The sequence below is a fragment of the Molothrus aeneus genome, chromosome 2, assembly GCF_037042795.1.
Source record: "Molothrus aeneus isolate 106 chromosome 2, BPBGC_Maene_1.0, whole genome shotgun sequence".
Taxonomy (NCBI): Eukaryota; Metazoa; Chordata; class Aves; order Passeriformes; family Icteridae; genus Molothrus; species Molothrus aeneus.
This window is the reverse complement of record NC_089647.1, coordinates 100,396,887-100,412,150: the sequence shown is the minus strand read 5'-3', so window position 1 is coordinate 100,412,150 and position 15,264 is coordinate 100,396,887. Positions and strand designations below refer to the sequence as shown.

Genomic DNA, 15,264 nt, shown 5'->3' with positions numbered 1-15,264 from the left:
AAGCTAAAATTAACAAGTGAATATAATTCTTTATAAATATATCTGCAATTTGAAGCATGATGCAGCACATACAATTGAGGATGCAGGAGATGATGGCTTTTTACTGAAATTAAGATGCAGTATTTGATGCTTAGGTTTGAAAGAAGTATTAGCTTAATAAAAAAAAACGCTTATGATTCAAGTCACTCTTTCACTTCAGAACTAATTTATGGTGCATTTTACACATCCTGCAAATGATGAACAACAGCCTTGCATAATTGCTTTCCTTACAAAGTGTGGGGATCAAAGGATACGTTTTAGATGTGTGGCCACAGATATGACCATGCCAATGAATGGAAAATAACCAACGTAAGAGTTGATGATATGCTGTCTTTGATAGATGTAGTGTTATAAACTGACTCTTCCATGATAAATCTCAATGGGAGAAGAGCACCTAATAACAGGATTTTTGGTGCACAGATTTAAATGAAGAGAAAATGTGGTTGTGTGCAAGTGTAATTGTTAACAAGGAGAAGAGAGCTGTGCTGGTCACTTACCAACCATTTTGACATCTTGATGTAGCAGGTTTTGTTCACCAAAGCTAGTTCTAGTTCTGGAATCTATTACAACCCAGCTTGATTTCCAGATCCTAAACAGAGTCAGCAAAAACTTGTGGAGGGCTGGGGAGCAATTCTTCACTAACAGTCCAGCCAAGCCCTACATGATATCATTGAAGAACAATTTTGTCCATCGTTTTTAAAAACCAATTCACATTTCCCCTATCATATTCCAGGTAAGCTGTGGCCACAAATACTGCTGTTTACAGCAAAATCACAAAAAGCATCACAGCCAAATGCTTATATATGCTTCATCTGTCAAGGGGCCATACAGTCACCCTTCTGGGAGAGCTAACAGAGGTCACTTAAAGCCAGGAAGCCTGACAGAGATTTCCTTTATCCATTATCTGAAGTTTAAGTGATCAATGCTCTGTAACAACACACAGGCTCTGAAAGGTTCGGTCCTCACTCTGAAAACGTTTTAGGAAGGCCTTGGCACTTCCTAGGAGTAGACACATTCCTGGCAGCAAACACCAAAGCATGGAGTAAGCAGTGCCAAAGGGAAGCTGGTGCCACATCTGGCAGGACAAGGCCCTGTGTCTGTGTTAACTCATGCACTCCTATGGAGCTGACTGCTGTACAGCTTCCTGCAATTCAACAGGATTCTCAATTTAAATAAGTAAGCCATCCACAGGTATGATTCCAATCTGTGCGGGTTAAGGCAAAGGTTAATCCATACTTATTTAACATCACCAAAAGATTTCTATTTTTTACCACTCTGGTCAGAAAAGTAATGGTTTATTAGGGAAAGCTTCCAGTTGGAGGAGCTGGCTGCCTTCCTCAATCTTATTCCCTGATTCCCGTGCTGCAACCTTTGGCTGCTGTTAAGAGCCTCAGAGTCGCCTGCCTTTGCTAGACATAAACATTTTCCAGAACTGGATTCCTTGTTTGAAAAACTGGTTCAAGACCCTAGAAGGCTCAGTCCATGAAGAGTGTCCTCACAGAGGGGAAATTAAAATGAAATGCCAGCTATTATATGGCTGTTTCCCTCTCTCTCCTGCCACCATCCATAGCTAAGCACAGTGAGCTGCACTTCAGAGTTGATCTCCTTCCCTTCTGGGACTCCATGCATACGAGCCTTGATGATACAGGATTCATCTCTGTGAGTTCAACACTGAAGCAAGGATTCATCTTAAGACTGTAATTTACAACATGGCAAGAAAACACATGCTATTTGGAGACAAAAAGTTCCTTTGAATCTCTAAGGGCATTTGGGAGAATCTAACCTGATTCTTAACTGCCTCTATTTCCATTATTGTCCTGGAAAGTGTTATTAGCTGCCAGAAAGATCTACCCTGGTTAAGGCAAGTGTTCATTTAAGTTGAATTGAAAGCAGTTAAATTAAATCGTAGAATCATAGAATGGTTTGAGTTAGAAGGGATCTTAAAGATCATGTGTTACAATGCCCCTGGGCAGGGCAAAGACACATTCTACTAGACCAGGTTGCTCAGAGCTCCATCCAACAGCCCTTGAACAATCTTTTGTCCACTGATAGCTGAGAGATCAGCAAGGCTGGGCAGGCATGGTGGTAAGGTAAGGCTGTCTGATTTGGATGGTGGTAAGGCTGTATGTTTGATTTGTACATGGCTGCTTAAACAAAGCCATGCTACTTGCCAGGGTATGAGATACCACCACTGACCCCATTAGGGAGCGATAAAATTTAAAACTGGTAACCCTGACTGATCCTGTGTGTCTGACAGTTCAGTAATGCAGTCAGTGCCTTCCATGCCAAAACTGCAACTAAAAATGGTTAAAACATACGTTTCTTCTAGAAAATTAAGCAATACTCAGCCCCATTGCTGAAAAAACACTAACTATTCAGCTGTGGCCACTGCAACCATTTTTACTTACAGATTTATTTACCTGGTCTAGTGGAGGGAACCCCTACCAAACAGGGTAGTTGGAATGAGCTGATCTTTAAGGTCCCTTCCAACCCAAAGAGTCTACGATTCAATAATTGTAAAATTTCTCGTTGCGAAGGGGGATCAATATCCACGTTTTTAGGGCGATTTAGGCTCATTAGGTTAAGACTTAATAGAGGTGTCCTCAGTGGCGCTGCTTTACCTACAGCCCCACCTCGCGGCCACAGCTGAGCACAGCGGCCACAGCGCAGCACAGCGGCCTCCGCCTTCCCCCGGCCCGGCCGCCGCCTTCCCCCGGCCCGGCCGCCGCCTTCCCCCGGCCCCTCCTCCGCCTTCCCCCGGCCCCTCCTCCGCCTGCCCCCGGCCCCTCCTCCGCCTTACCCCGGCCCGGCCCCACCCCCGCCTTCCCCCGGCCCCTCCTCCGCCTGCCCCCGGCCCCTCCTCCGCCTGCCCCCGGCCCGGCCTCCGCCTTCCCCCGGCCCCTCCTCCGCCTTCCCCCGGCCCCTCCTCCGCCTTACCCCGGCCCCGCCTCCGCCTTCCCCCGGCCCCGCCTCCGCCTGCCCCCGGCCCCTCCTCCGCCTGCCCCCGGCCCGGCCTCCGCCTTCCCCCGGCCCCTCCTCCGCCTTCCCCCGGCCCGGCCTCCGCCTTACCCCGGCCCCTCCTCCGCCTTCCCCCGGCCCGGCCTCCGCCTTACCCCGGCCCCGCCTCCGCCTTGCCCCGGCCCCTCCTCCGCCTTCCCCCGGCCCGGCCCCTCCTCCGCCTTCCCCCGGCCCGGCCCCTCCTCCGCCTTCCCCCGGCCCGGCCCCTCCTCCGCCTGCCCCCGGCCCCGCCTCCGCCTTCCCCCGGGCCCGCCTCCGCCTTCCCTCGGCCCCTCCTCCGCCTGCCCCCGGCCCCGCCTCCGCCTTCCCCCGGGCCCTCCTCCGCCTTCCCCCGGCCCCTCCTCCGCCTGCCCCCGGCCCCTCCTCCGCCTTCCCCCGGCCCGGCCCCTCCTCCGCCTTCCCCCGGCCCCTCCTCCGCCTTCCCTCGGCCCCGCCTCCGCCTTCCCCCGGCCCCTCCTCCGCCTGCCCCCGGCCCCTCCTCCGCCTTCCCCCGGCCCGGCCTCCGCCTTCCCTCGGCCCGGCCTCCGCCTTCCCCCGGCCCCTCCTCCGCCTTGCCCCGGCCCCTCCTCCGCCTTCCCCCGGCCCGGCCCCTGGCCTCCGCCTTCCCCCAGCCCGGCCTCCGCCTTCCCCCGGCCCCTCCTCCGCCTTCCCCCGGCCCGTTCCCGCCCGCCCCTCCCCGCCCTAGCCCGGCGGCCCTTTCAGGGCCGGGCGTCCTGTCTGCGGCACCCTCGCCACCTGCGCACCCTCGCCTCTTCTCCCTTCCTCCCGCCTTTCCAGGGGCTCCTGTGCGCGCTCTTTCCCTCCTTCCCTCCCTCCCCGCCTCCTCCGTTTCCCCCTGCGCCTTCGCTCCCTCCTGGCGCCGCGTGTCTCCCGACATGGCGAGCACGGACGGTAGGAGCCCCCGTCCCTCGCCCTCTGCCCGGCCGGGCGGTGGGTGTGAGGGTGCGAGTGCCCGGGGATGGCGGAGCGGGGCTGCGGCGCTCCGGGATTCCTCCCCGAGGAGCTTCCGCGGGAGGTGGGAGCGGGGATGGCTGCAGTTCCCGTCCCGCCCGCCGCCCCCGAGGGTCCTGCGGGACCCCCGCTCCTGTCCCGTGCCCGCCCCGGTAGAATCCCGGCCGGGGCTGCAGCCCCATTCAGCACCTCCACTCTGGGTTCATCCCTTCCTTTCCTGCAGTGCTGGAGGACGCGGTGGAGGAGCGTGTCATCAGCGAAGAGTACAAGATCTGGAAGAAAAACCTCCCCTTCTTGTACGCCCTGGAGTGGCCCAGCCTCACGGTGCAGTGGCTGCCTGAGGTCAGCAGGTGAGGAACGGGAAGGTGCCGGGGAGGCGCTCGGCTCCTTTCCTGTTAACCAACCGTGTGTGCTGAGTACCTTGAGGATAAAACCCATGCGAGACGAGAGCAATTTGGGTTACACTTCTCTTTGTTATCTTGTAGCTCGCTATTTTGCTTACAGGAAAAAGGTCACAAGTTGATACTTCACCGACGTCTAGATTAGCCTAGCAGAAGTTGTTGTGAGGTGTGAACTGTGTTCACACCTCAGTTCATTTCTAAATAAGAGATCTAGTACTCATCTGTAGTTAATTCTGATCGAGAAATCTATCTACTAAATTAGCTCATTCATAAAGAATGATTTTCCTCATGTGCTCTGTATATATTGTTCCATCAAGCTATAGTATCTATAGTATAGTATAAGCTTGATATCTTTTAAGACTGGACTTCAGAGAATATTCTAAAACTGGTTCTTTGCATCCTGGTTTTGTCCCTGGTTGAATGAATGTGTTTAAATTTCCCATTCTTCCATATCCCCCTGAAAAAAATTGTGGGTTCAGTTTAATTTCTTAAAGAATCATGAAGATGGGGATAGAATCTGTTCATGTGCCAACTACTACAGAACTTAAATTGTTGCAGTAACAACTCAGAGCTCCACTGAGGTAGTGGACAAGGACTGGTTTAATGGGGATTTTAGGTAGATATTAAAATACCCTGTGTGTAAGCTTCATGCAATTATCAGAGGATGGTGTCTTTCTTCTGTTAAGTTCCACTTTACATATGGGATGTTTTACATGTTGGTTAGGTGATCACTTCATTTGGGTACCAGAATGTTTGGGGATGATGTTGAGAGATGTGAGCTAAATAGTCATGGCATGGAGAAAATGCAGTGGGGATTTGAGGGTGTGGAGCCCTTATGAGGAACACTTCTGCTTGCCTCATATTTTGCAGATTGACTTAATATTCAGTTTAAAACCTGGTATTTCCAATTATCCAGTGTCAAAATATGTAAGCCATTTAAGGCAAGGACTGCCTCTTTGTATGGCATCTGACATGATGGGACAGCTGTTCCTGATGCAAGTAAGTGCATGTGCATTGTGTTTCTTGTTTGGCTTTGTATTTTTCCCCCCCCTCTACATTTGGAAATGGTGTAGTAATACCTGTGGTAGTTTATGATTGCCCAAATGATTCTGGATTGCTTGGATTCAGGAAACATAATTAGTTTGTTGCATTCAAGAATGAAGAGGTTGCTTGATTTTTACTGCTCACATTTGTCCTTTCAGAGATGAATGGCACCATCCATCCAGCTGTTCACTTTTGACTAAATGTTGCATTCAGCCACCAGAAGAGAAATTTGATTCAAGTTCAGATAACTGGTAAAAGCTCCTAAGAGAAGTAACTAAAATAGGTTGCCATTTGTCTCCTCAGGATTTATGTTTTATGGAAAGAGTATTGATTGTTTCCTAAATCAATACTGTGAGACTAGGGAAATTAGACCAAAGTAGGAACTGGTGTCTCCTTTAACTGCTGTGCAAAATGTAACTGTCCCTTTCAAGCCACAGTGGCAATGTTTATGCCTTGCATTGTCACTCGAGCCTTGCTGGTTGTGTCTTTGGTTGGCTCATGGCAGAGTCCAGTTTGCTTTATTACACAAAGCCTTGCACCAAAGGGGATGATTTCTTAGGGAGTGTTTCTTTTCTAGCCCCCTGAAGCCTTCAGGGCTGTTGATGCAAGCTACAGAACTTCTGGAACTGAGCACATAATTTTATTCCAACATTTATTATTCTAAACAGGCCAGAAGGAAAGGATTATGCTCTGCACTGGCTGATTTTGGGAACACACACGTCTGATGAACAGAATCACCTGGTTGTTGCCAGAGTCCAGATTCCCAACTATTATCAGTTTGATTCTTTGAAGTCTGACAGTGAGAAAGGAGGTGTGTATGCAGCATTCTTAGGTTCTGTTTGAGCAGTATCATTACTGCTTTCAGTTGTTCTGATAATGATGTTCTAACTTTCTATTAAATACAAAAGTGGACAAATACTTACCAGTCCACACTAATTCTTGACAATTAAAAAGAAGAAACTTTTTGTTTCAGAAGAGCTTAGACAACATTGATATGCAATCCCTAGAATGTCTACCAGCTCTCAGTTGTGGTGAAAACTGGTACACATCTACCTCAAATAAAAACTAAAGCTCTGAAAGAGGATTCTAAATATCAGAAGTGTTAATGGTATTGTGCTACATGTGTGAGTCTTTCCTAGTCTTTGCTTGGGTTTAATAAGGTGCTACCACTGTTTCTTGGAGTAGGGAAGATGCTGTGAAATGCTGTTTCAGTAGTCTGAAATAATGGATGGGATAAACTTAACATTTTTCTGACAACTGTAGAACTTGGTGGCTTTGGATCTGTGACTGGCAAAGTTGAGATGGAGATTAAAATTAACCATGAGGGTGAAGTGAACCATGCCCGTTACATGCCGCAGAATCCCTGCATCGTTGTGACAAAAACACCTCTGCTGATGTGCTGGTGTTTGACTACACTAAACATCCTTCAAAACCAGGTGGGTCAGGCTCCTTGGAGCTAAGCAAAATGCCTGTTGTCACAGAGGGGTAAACTTGTGTTTAACTGTGATTGGGACAGAGTTGCTGGGCTCTGGAACCCAAAGGTTCTTATCTTCAGTGACTTTAACTTCCTGATTATGCTTATTTTCATAAAAGAATCTTGGTAGTAACAGCACTCTCTGAAGAGGTTCATGTATGAAATATAATTATTGCAACAGAAACAAAGTTCTTGGGTGATAATGATGCCTCTATGAATTGGTGTGCAAGGACATGCTAAATGAAAGGAATTTTCTATCTTTCAGACCAAGTGAAGAGTGTAATCCTGAACTTGGATTAAGAGGACACCGGAAGGAAGGCTATGGCTTATCATGGAACTCAAATTTGAGTGGACATCTTCTCAGTGCATCAGATGATCATGTAAAAAACCACATCTTTTCCCCTGTAAAAAAAGCTCAACTCCTAATTTATGCTGTAGTAGGTAATTGGAGAAAATCTGTCCTAGTGCAGCTGTGTATTGTTATGTGGGGAAGCTCTCACATATTGTAATTACATTTCTAAAGGCTGTAGTTGGTTTTAGGCTGTTATCAACCACAAGTTCTTTTTAAGGTTCTTGGTGTAAGAACAGAATGGTTTTATAGTTGTCTTCTGGAAAAAAACCTTTAAACTGGATTAGGTCAAGACCATAAATTAATAAGACTCTCAAAGATCAATAAGTAATAGCTTATAAATTTCTTTGTGAACTTTAAAGTGTAAATTGCTTTTGTGACCTTCTAAATAATCCTTGGGCCTTGAACTTGCAGAAGGCTGATTGATAATTTAGCTCTCATTTATGCCATAATAAGTGCTCTTTTTCAAAAGCAAAGAATTGCTTGAGGAGTGGTGTCTCTTTATATGTAGAGTGTGATTGATTATTTATTTGAAAGATGGTACAATCAGAGTCTGCATTTCAATAGAATGTGGCTTATTTACAGACGGTGTGTTTATGGGATGTAAATGCTGGACCCAAAGAGGGCAAGATTGTTGGTGATTTTTGGGTAAGGTCTGCTGTGTCCTGCTGATGCCCTTTTTCAACCTAGAAATGAAACAAAACACATTTTTGAGATGATATTGGTATGGGAGGTAATATAAAAGGGGATCTTTATTGGAGGCCTCCAGGGCAGTTATGGAAGAATGTCCACAAAAGCCCACTCTCCATGGGGGTGCATACAATTTTATAAGTTTGTCACTTATGCTAATTTACTAAAAAAGCACCAATTAGGAGGACAAGTGCTGATGCAATTACCCCTCAGGTCAAACCCCTTCTCTGGAGCACCCCCCTTGGTACTGGCTGTACTTTGTTTGTGAAAATGTGCCTCCACGAGCTGTTTTCAACCTTGGTAGCCAGGGAGAACCAATATAGGATAGGGGCCCTTGGAATATGTTTTGTCTTTTTGCCTAGGGAAACAGCATGGGCAACTAACCACTAATACAATAGGCTACAAATGTATTTGTAAAGAATACAGAGAATACATAAAAGAAAAAAAGGTAAAACCAAAACAGAATCACTGCCACTGGACCTAGTCTACAGCACTTGGATAAAAAAAAGGGTCTGAATTTTGGAGTGATTTCATGTAGCTCTTTATGGCAATCAGCTACAGTGATGGTGCAGATTCACTGAAATCTACATGCCACTTAGTGAGTTCACATCACTTGAAAAGAAGATGTAACTAATATGTACGTCAGCTTCATGGTGCAAGCTGTTCATGTACAACAGACAGAAAATACTGAAGGTTTTGGAATGAATACTGTAGCTTCAGAGTTTAGTAATAAAAGCTGTAGTGACAGAGATCTTCCTATAAAAACTTAAGTTTGTTTGCTTTCCCTCTTTCCTCCCTGCCCCAAACCCTTCACTGCCACAGCTGGGGCACAAGATCTAATGCCACGTCCAAGCCGAGTCACTCAGTAGATGCTCACACAGCCGAGGTCAACTGCCTGTCCTTCAATCCCTACAGCGAGTTCATTCTGGCAATTGGCTCTGCTGACAAGGTTTTCACTTGTGTGTACTTTACATTCCTGAGCACTGCAGATGAAAGCCATTATAGTAAAACCAATTTCTTGTTGCTTGTGTCTCCCAGTTGGTGGCTCTGTGGGATCTTCGAAACTTAAAGCTGAAACTCCATTCTTTTGAGTCTCATAAGGATGAGATTTTTCAGGTGGGTAAACTATTTACAACTTGTAGAAAAAAACCAAAGAAGAGTACTGACTTGGACAAGAATATGTAGATTTGTGTTCTTGCAACACAGATAAATCTGTTGAATCAAAATTCACTATGTTGAGTTTGACAATTACAAACAGTACCATGTAGTTTATTTCTGCTCTTCCCCACTTTGAAGCAAGTAATCCACAACTTACTGCTAAAAAGATACTGGGTGCCACAAGTACCTTAAATACAAGTAGAAGGTTTCTCTAAAATAAAGTGCTATAGAGAGGACTTGGGTTCAAACCTTATTTTGTGAACTTTGCCTATTTAATTAAGTGCAAGTAACAGGGATTTTTAGACAGATTTAATGAAATATTGTAAATCTGTAATAGTGAAATAATGTTGTCTGTTCAGTATGAGAAATCTTAAAGACTAAAGCAGTTTATTTGAGCTGCTGAATGTCCTCTGTGCTGGAAGAAACTGATTTACAGAGTATAGTTAAAAATTAGTGGCCAGGGTGCTGGTTATTCAGGATATGCTTTGGAAAACAGTAACTGCTCCCTGAAGTTGTTTCCTTTCAATAGGTTTACTGGTCTCCTCATACTGAAACCATTCTTGCTTCAAGTGGTACTGATCGTCGCCTGAACATGTGGGATCTGAGGTGAGGAACAATTCCTGTCTCTTAGTCTATGTGAACAGATGGTTAAAAAAAGGCTGCAGGCCTGCATTATTTGGCAGGTTTGATTTGTGCTGTTCTCTAGCTTTCCTTGCCTACCTCAGGTCTGGTCTTCTGGGTATAAATAGAAACAGCACAGTACATGTAAAGTTACTTCTCCACCAGGGTTTCTTGCTAATAGCATTGTTTTCTGTTGTCCACTTGTTGCCTAGATTCAAAAGACTAAACTTGCAACAGTGTTAAAGTGGTAGGATAAAAAGCAGTTCTTTAATGAAAGCTTTCAGGTGCACAAATATGGCTATAAGTGTATGTGTGAAAAAAGAATTTTCTGCAATTTTAAAAAGGTTAATTAATTTGTTTATCTAGCGGGTATATCCAATAGGAGATCAATTGGCTCAGTAAAACATCCTTGGGTCCTTTTGGAGTTGGTCTAAGAGTTTCTTTGCCCTATTTCTTGTTATGTCTCTCAACTTCTGGTGGAAAACAAGATGTCCTTGTCAGAAATTCTGTTCTTAAGAATAAGACTAAACAGAATTTCAGGAATGTGTTAGAAAGGTTTAGCTAATTATTCTAAATGTGAGTGAGGGCAGGAAATGTACTAGAAATCATACAACTATATATTAAAAATCTACAAAGCTACAAATATGAAAAAGGCTAAAAATCTTTGGGCATCACATCAGTAAGTGATTTTTGCCTCCATGTGCTTCACAAGTTAAGATTCCATTTCATTAATGACAGTGCCAAGCAGCTGATGTTTTATACCTGGTGCTTATAGATATTTCACAGTGAGAAACACAAATTGCAAATATGGGAAACAAAGGCCAGGAACTGCTCAGTTAAGCTGAAAGAGAATGCAACTGTCATTTTAATAAAAAGTATAAACTACTTTCTTGCAGTAAAATTGGAGAAGAGCAGTCTGCAGAAGATGCAGAAGATGGGCCTCTTGAGCTGCTGGTACCCTTTTGTTCAGGTTTCAGTGTGCTGACATGCTGTGTGGCAGTGGGATGTCTTGTCACTGTGCTGCTAAAACTGCAGCTGTTCATAAATCTTTTCACCTCCTGAGTTTCCAGTCCAGTGCTTTAATTTGCTGTAGGCTTCCTCTCTTCAGTTCTGAAGGTTTCCCCATGTCTTGTGTGACTCTGTAAGTGCTCTTAGAGATAATCAGAATGAAATATGGCTGGATTTCACAGCCCAGCCCTCTGTGAAGAGAGACCATTTTGAGGATGTCAGTTGTTGCTGTAATAATAGGAACTGTTATCTCAAATGCTGTCCCAGCAACTGCATCTGTGTCCATAAGCAGCAAATGGAAGCACTTGAACTCCTTCCTTATGTCTGTTGGGAATCTCTAGTAGCAGGGTTTTCTTTGGATAGTTGTTAGCATGATGAATTTATCTTGAGAATCCTGGGTTTAAACAGATTTATCTAGAGTTGAAATGGCTTACTGAAGCTTGTGGGGTTTTTTAACAGTTTATTCATGGAGGACACACTGCCAAAATTTCAGACTTCAGTTGGAATCCTAATGAGCCTTGGGTAATCTGTTCTGTATCAGAGGACAACATAACGCAGATATGGCAGATGGTGAGTGTCACAACAGCTCTTGAATTACTCTAAAGCTTGTTGTATAAATGAAACTGAGAAGGCTTGTTCTTCTTGGGGCAGCCTGTGCCTTCAAGGACTGAAAGTTGTCTGTGCCATATACTTCTAGATCTAATCAGAAAGTGTAAGACTTTAAAAAGAAAACCAAGACTAAACCAACTTGAATAAAAGCAACTGCTAGTTAATTCTTGATTCCAAGTTCTAGGTACCAATTGACATCAAGATTTATTCTTAACAAAGCAGTTGCAAATTTATATCCAGTATTAGCCAAGACTTACTCTTGCCCCTCCTCCCCCATATATTGGCTGTAAAGCAGGATGCCTTTTAAATCCCCAGTTATTTCATATTACTTTACATTACAGGAAATTGATCAGCTATCTTAGAAATGTGGAATAAAGTAATTTGGGAATAAACTGAGTTAAAAAACTCTTAACAAACTAAAATGTGTGTCACTGGTCAGGCTTCTTTTTGTAGTACCTGTGGTTGAAATAATTCCAAATAAAATGTTCATAACAGGGCTAGTGGTTAAGTGGCTACTGCTTTTGCTGTTGAAATGGAGCAGTGCAAGAAGGCAGCTGCCAAAATGTAGCCACTGTGTACACATTTCTAAGTTTGGCAGCCCTTTAAGAAAGGGCAGGGAGAAAATCCCATCAAGGAGGGTTGTGCCACCTTGGTGTTATTGAGGGGTTTTTCTGTATGAAGTGTAGAAGATTGTTTAAAAACAATTGTGTGTATCACTTGTAATGTTTTGTGTCTTCAGGCAGAAAACATTTACAGTGATGAAGAACCAGATATAACAGCAGCTGAACTGGAAGCTCAAGGAATGTAACTTTTCTTCTTTAAGGAACTACTGGGAATGACATAGTAATGTAATTTGACTACGGTATACATAAAATAAAGCCCTTAAAAAATGTGCAAAACCAAATACCAAACCAAAGAACCCCACAATCACTGGGCAGAAGCATTGCATCAAAACAGGAATATTCTTAATTGGATTAAGCAAAAAGCTTGTATAATCAAGTTGTCATGGGATACCCTTGGTTCTGTGGGCACTTTGAGCTGTTGTATACTGTACAGCAGTTAGCTTAGAGAAAATAAGAATGACTTAATATCTATGTCTATATTTTTAAATAAACTGTGTGTGTTCATGTAAATTAGTCAAATCCTCACTCTTCACACATAGAAACTGTATAAAAATACCCTTTTGTATTAATATGTAAAAAGAGCTTTTCACTTTTACACACCATTTTTAGATTGGTTTTGCATAAATAAAATCTATTTTTAAAAGTGTTTGGTGTGTTTAATGTCCACTGGCATAAGTTAAATGCCTTCTTGCATTCAATAATGGAATAGAATTTAATTGCTGCCTGGTGATAAAGTTATGTATTTTTTAGTTTATAACTTAGCCCACAGTTAAAAATCTGGGAAGATTAGAGTTATCCTCATGCAAAAAAACCAGTGGAATTCATAAGTTGACTTCTTCACAAAGGGCATGGGTATAGAAGGAGGTTTAGGGAATCCATGGGGAGAGCCAGTAGATCTCTGTGAAGTTCAAGTACAAATCTTGAGCAGACTCAAGTAACTTCTTTGTGTTTGGGTGATTAGTGGTTGGATTTTGTCTGTAGAAGTTGGTGTGCTGTGAGGGGTTTTTTGGGTGGTGATAAAAGCACTGTCCTTTATAATTTTCTTAAGTGCCAAGGTGCCAGTGCCCTCTGAGTGAATTGGTGTCAGGTTAGAGTCTGTGTCTGGTTAGAGCCTTCCTGTTGCATTTTTTACTTAAGTGAGGTGATTGGGTAGTTGTCTAAAATACATCAGTGTCTGAACAAATAACAGACACACACTTTGCTTCTAAACCTTGGATTAAGTGAAAAGCTCAAGAATTTTGCCGGTATAGAAATGAAATGTCTTCATATTTATCATAGATGTACAGATGATGGATAATGTTGGAAGCTGTCAGACAAGTCTTAAGTAGTGTTTATAGCTCTTAGCTACTTAAGACCTTAATGAAATTAATTGCTGGCTGTCCTGATCTTTCTGCTCAAGCTGAAAAAAAAAAAAAAGATGACAGTGGTGACTGCTACTGACATGGTGATACCTTGCTCTCCTCTCCACTGGAGCTGTAAGAAGTTAGCAGACAACTGGGCTCAAGCTGTGTATCTGAAGCTGCCTGTGCTGGCCTGGCTGGGATGGAGTGCTTCTCCATGTGAGCAGGGCTGGGCTGCTGGGAACTGTGGTTTGGATTTATGGCTGGAATGCTGGTAAGGCTGCTGTGCTTTGGTGCTTGCTGGGCAGTGCTCGCACACTGTGGGGAAGGGGCACAGGCTGGGGAGGAGACACAGCTGAGACAGCTGACCCCAATGGCCAAAGGGATATTCCTTACTGTAGGCCATGCTCAGCAATAACATGGGAGGAGGAAGGTGAAGAGGGCCTTTCCTGGTGGCCATTGCTTGGATGGTGGGAGGGCAGTGACCTGTGGCAGGGAGGGGGCAAGTGCTTTTATTCTCCCTCATCCACTTCTGAAACTCCTCCAGCTGTACCCAGGAGATTTTCTTCCTGTTGTCTTTCCCACCCTGCTGGGGAAGCTCAAGTGACAGCACATGATAAGCATTAAACACTGAATTCAGAGGTGGTTTATGGTCAGGCCCTACATTCTTTTGGCAATCATTCTGACACACACAGCTCTTGAAAAGCAGGAAATGAAGATGTCAACAGCCCAGCTTTCTGGAAAAACAGAAACACTTCCCTGAGATCATGGTGGTGGCTCCTCTTGGTACAGATAGAGCAGTGCTCTTTGACATGACCCCTCCCTGCTGCTGCTCCTCTTCAGTGCTCACTTCAAGGAGACCTCGTGGATGCTTGGCACCAACATGTAGAGCACAGCTCATCCCTAGAATTGGTGCTTCCAGCTTTGTATGTGAAATGTGGTTTGGGTTGTTCAGCCAGCACTGTGGCAGTGGTCTTTTATTGCTCATAAAGCCAAGGGCCACTACTGTTGAGCATCACACATTTTTGCATCACCAACTCCTCTGAAGATAAACTTAACAGAAGTATTTGTGAGGAGCTGCAAGGCATTAAGTGTAACTGATGCTGAAATATTTTGGAACACTGATATCTATATAACAAAAAACCTGAGAGTGTGTGTAACATTCCTACATTTTACTTCAGTGTGACAAAAAGCAAGTTTGGGTTTTTCCTTTACCCTGTAGGAAGAACTGTATTTGCTTTTATTGTAAAATGCAAGACCCTTGAGAACCTTAACTGTGTGATAACAGGTAATTTTTGCTATGTAGCTGCACAGTTTATGCCATTATCCATACTATACTTTGTCTTCCATGTGTAAGCAATGCCTCTTCAGCACTGAAACAGCTGAAGAAAGCTGTGTAAACTCTGTACAGGGAGCAAGTATTTAAGTCAAACACCCAGTTTGACCTATTGCTTTATGGCCACTGAGATGTTTGGTGCGGTAGTCTTTATAATTCTTTCAACATCAACTTTTGTCTTGTGAATTTTAAACCCAAAGCTTTCCCCAGTTTAAGCAGAATCAAACATGGATAACAATGTTTTGAGACTATTCTAACTATTCTTCCCATTTAAAAGGCAATGGATAAAACATCAACAGTGCATAAAATCCATATTCTGGAGAAAAGGGTTAGGAAAAGTCAGTAACCACCCAGCAGGAAACAGCAGATGCACAAAGCCAGCAAAAGCTTTGATGAAAAGGATTTATAAAACAGGCAGCATGATCAAGATCAAATAGTTTTATATGAATACAGGCATAAAGGATAGAAACCAACCAAACAACTCCAACAAATTACATGGATTAAATACCAGTATCAGCATGGACTTGGCAGAACTGAGGTAGTTATTTTGGTGCTTAACACCAGGACATAAATCTGGTAGAAGTTAGTGAACTACATCAATAT

General features: G+C 44.1%; 1 protein-coding gene and 1 long non-coding RNA gene across 2 annotated transcripts; both read left to right on the top strand.

The window, feature by feature from the left end:
- Positions 1-3,845: 3,845 nt before the first annotated feature.
- Positions 3,846-12,609, top strand: RBBP7 (RB binding protein 7, chromatin remodeling factor). Its single transcript, XM_066571795.1, has 8 exons — positions 3,846-3,948; positions 4,232-4,350; positions 8,715-8,915; positions 9,005-9,082; positions 9,654-9,730; positions 10,642-10,699; positions 11,213-11,323; positions 12,102-12,609. Exons 1-8 carry the CDS (start codon positions 3,933-3,935, stop codon positions 12,168-12,170), a joined length of 729 nt encoding a protein of 242 aa, XP_066427892.1. The 5' UTR covers positions 3,846-3,932; the 3' UTR covers positions 12,171-12,609.
- On the top strand, positions 5,339-7,467 carry LOC136571286 (uncharacterized). The gene is made up of 4 exons (XR_010785694.1): positions 5,339-5,408; positions 6,122-6,264; positions 6,717-6,889; positions 7,193-7,467. It is a non-coding gene; the product is annotated as an uncharacterized lncRNA (long non-coding RNA).
- Positions 12,610-15,264: the final 2,655 nt, after the last annotated feature.

Excerpts from the sequence above, each read along its gene's own strand:
- RBBP7 (XM_066571795.1), top strand. Across the intron at positions 8,916-9,004 it reads CAATTGGCTCTGCTGACAAG|TTGGTGGCTCTGTGGGATCT; the intron begins GTTTTCACTTGT and ends TGTGTCTCCCAG. Across the intron at positions 10,700-11,212 it reads ATGGGCCTCTTGAGCTGCTG|TTTATTCATGGAGGACACAC; the intron begins GTACCCTTTTGT and ends GTTTTTTAACAG.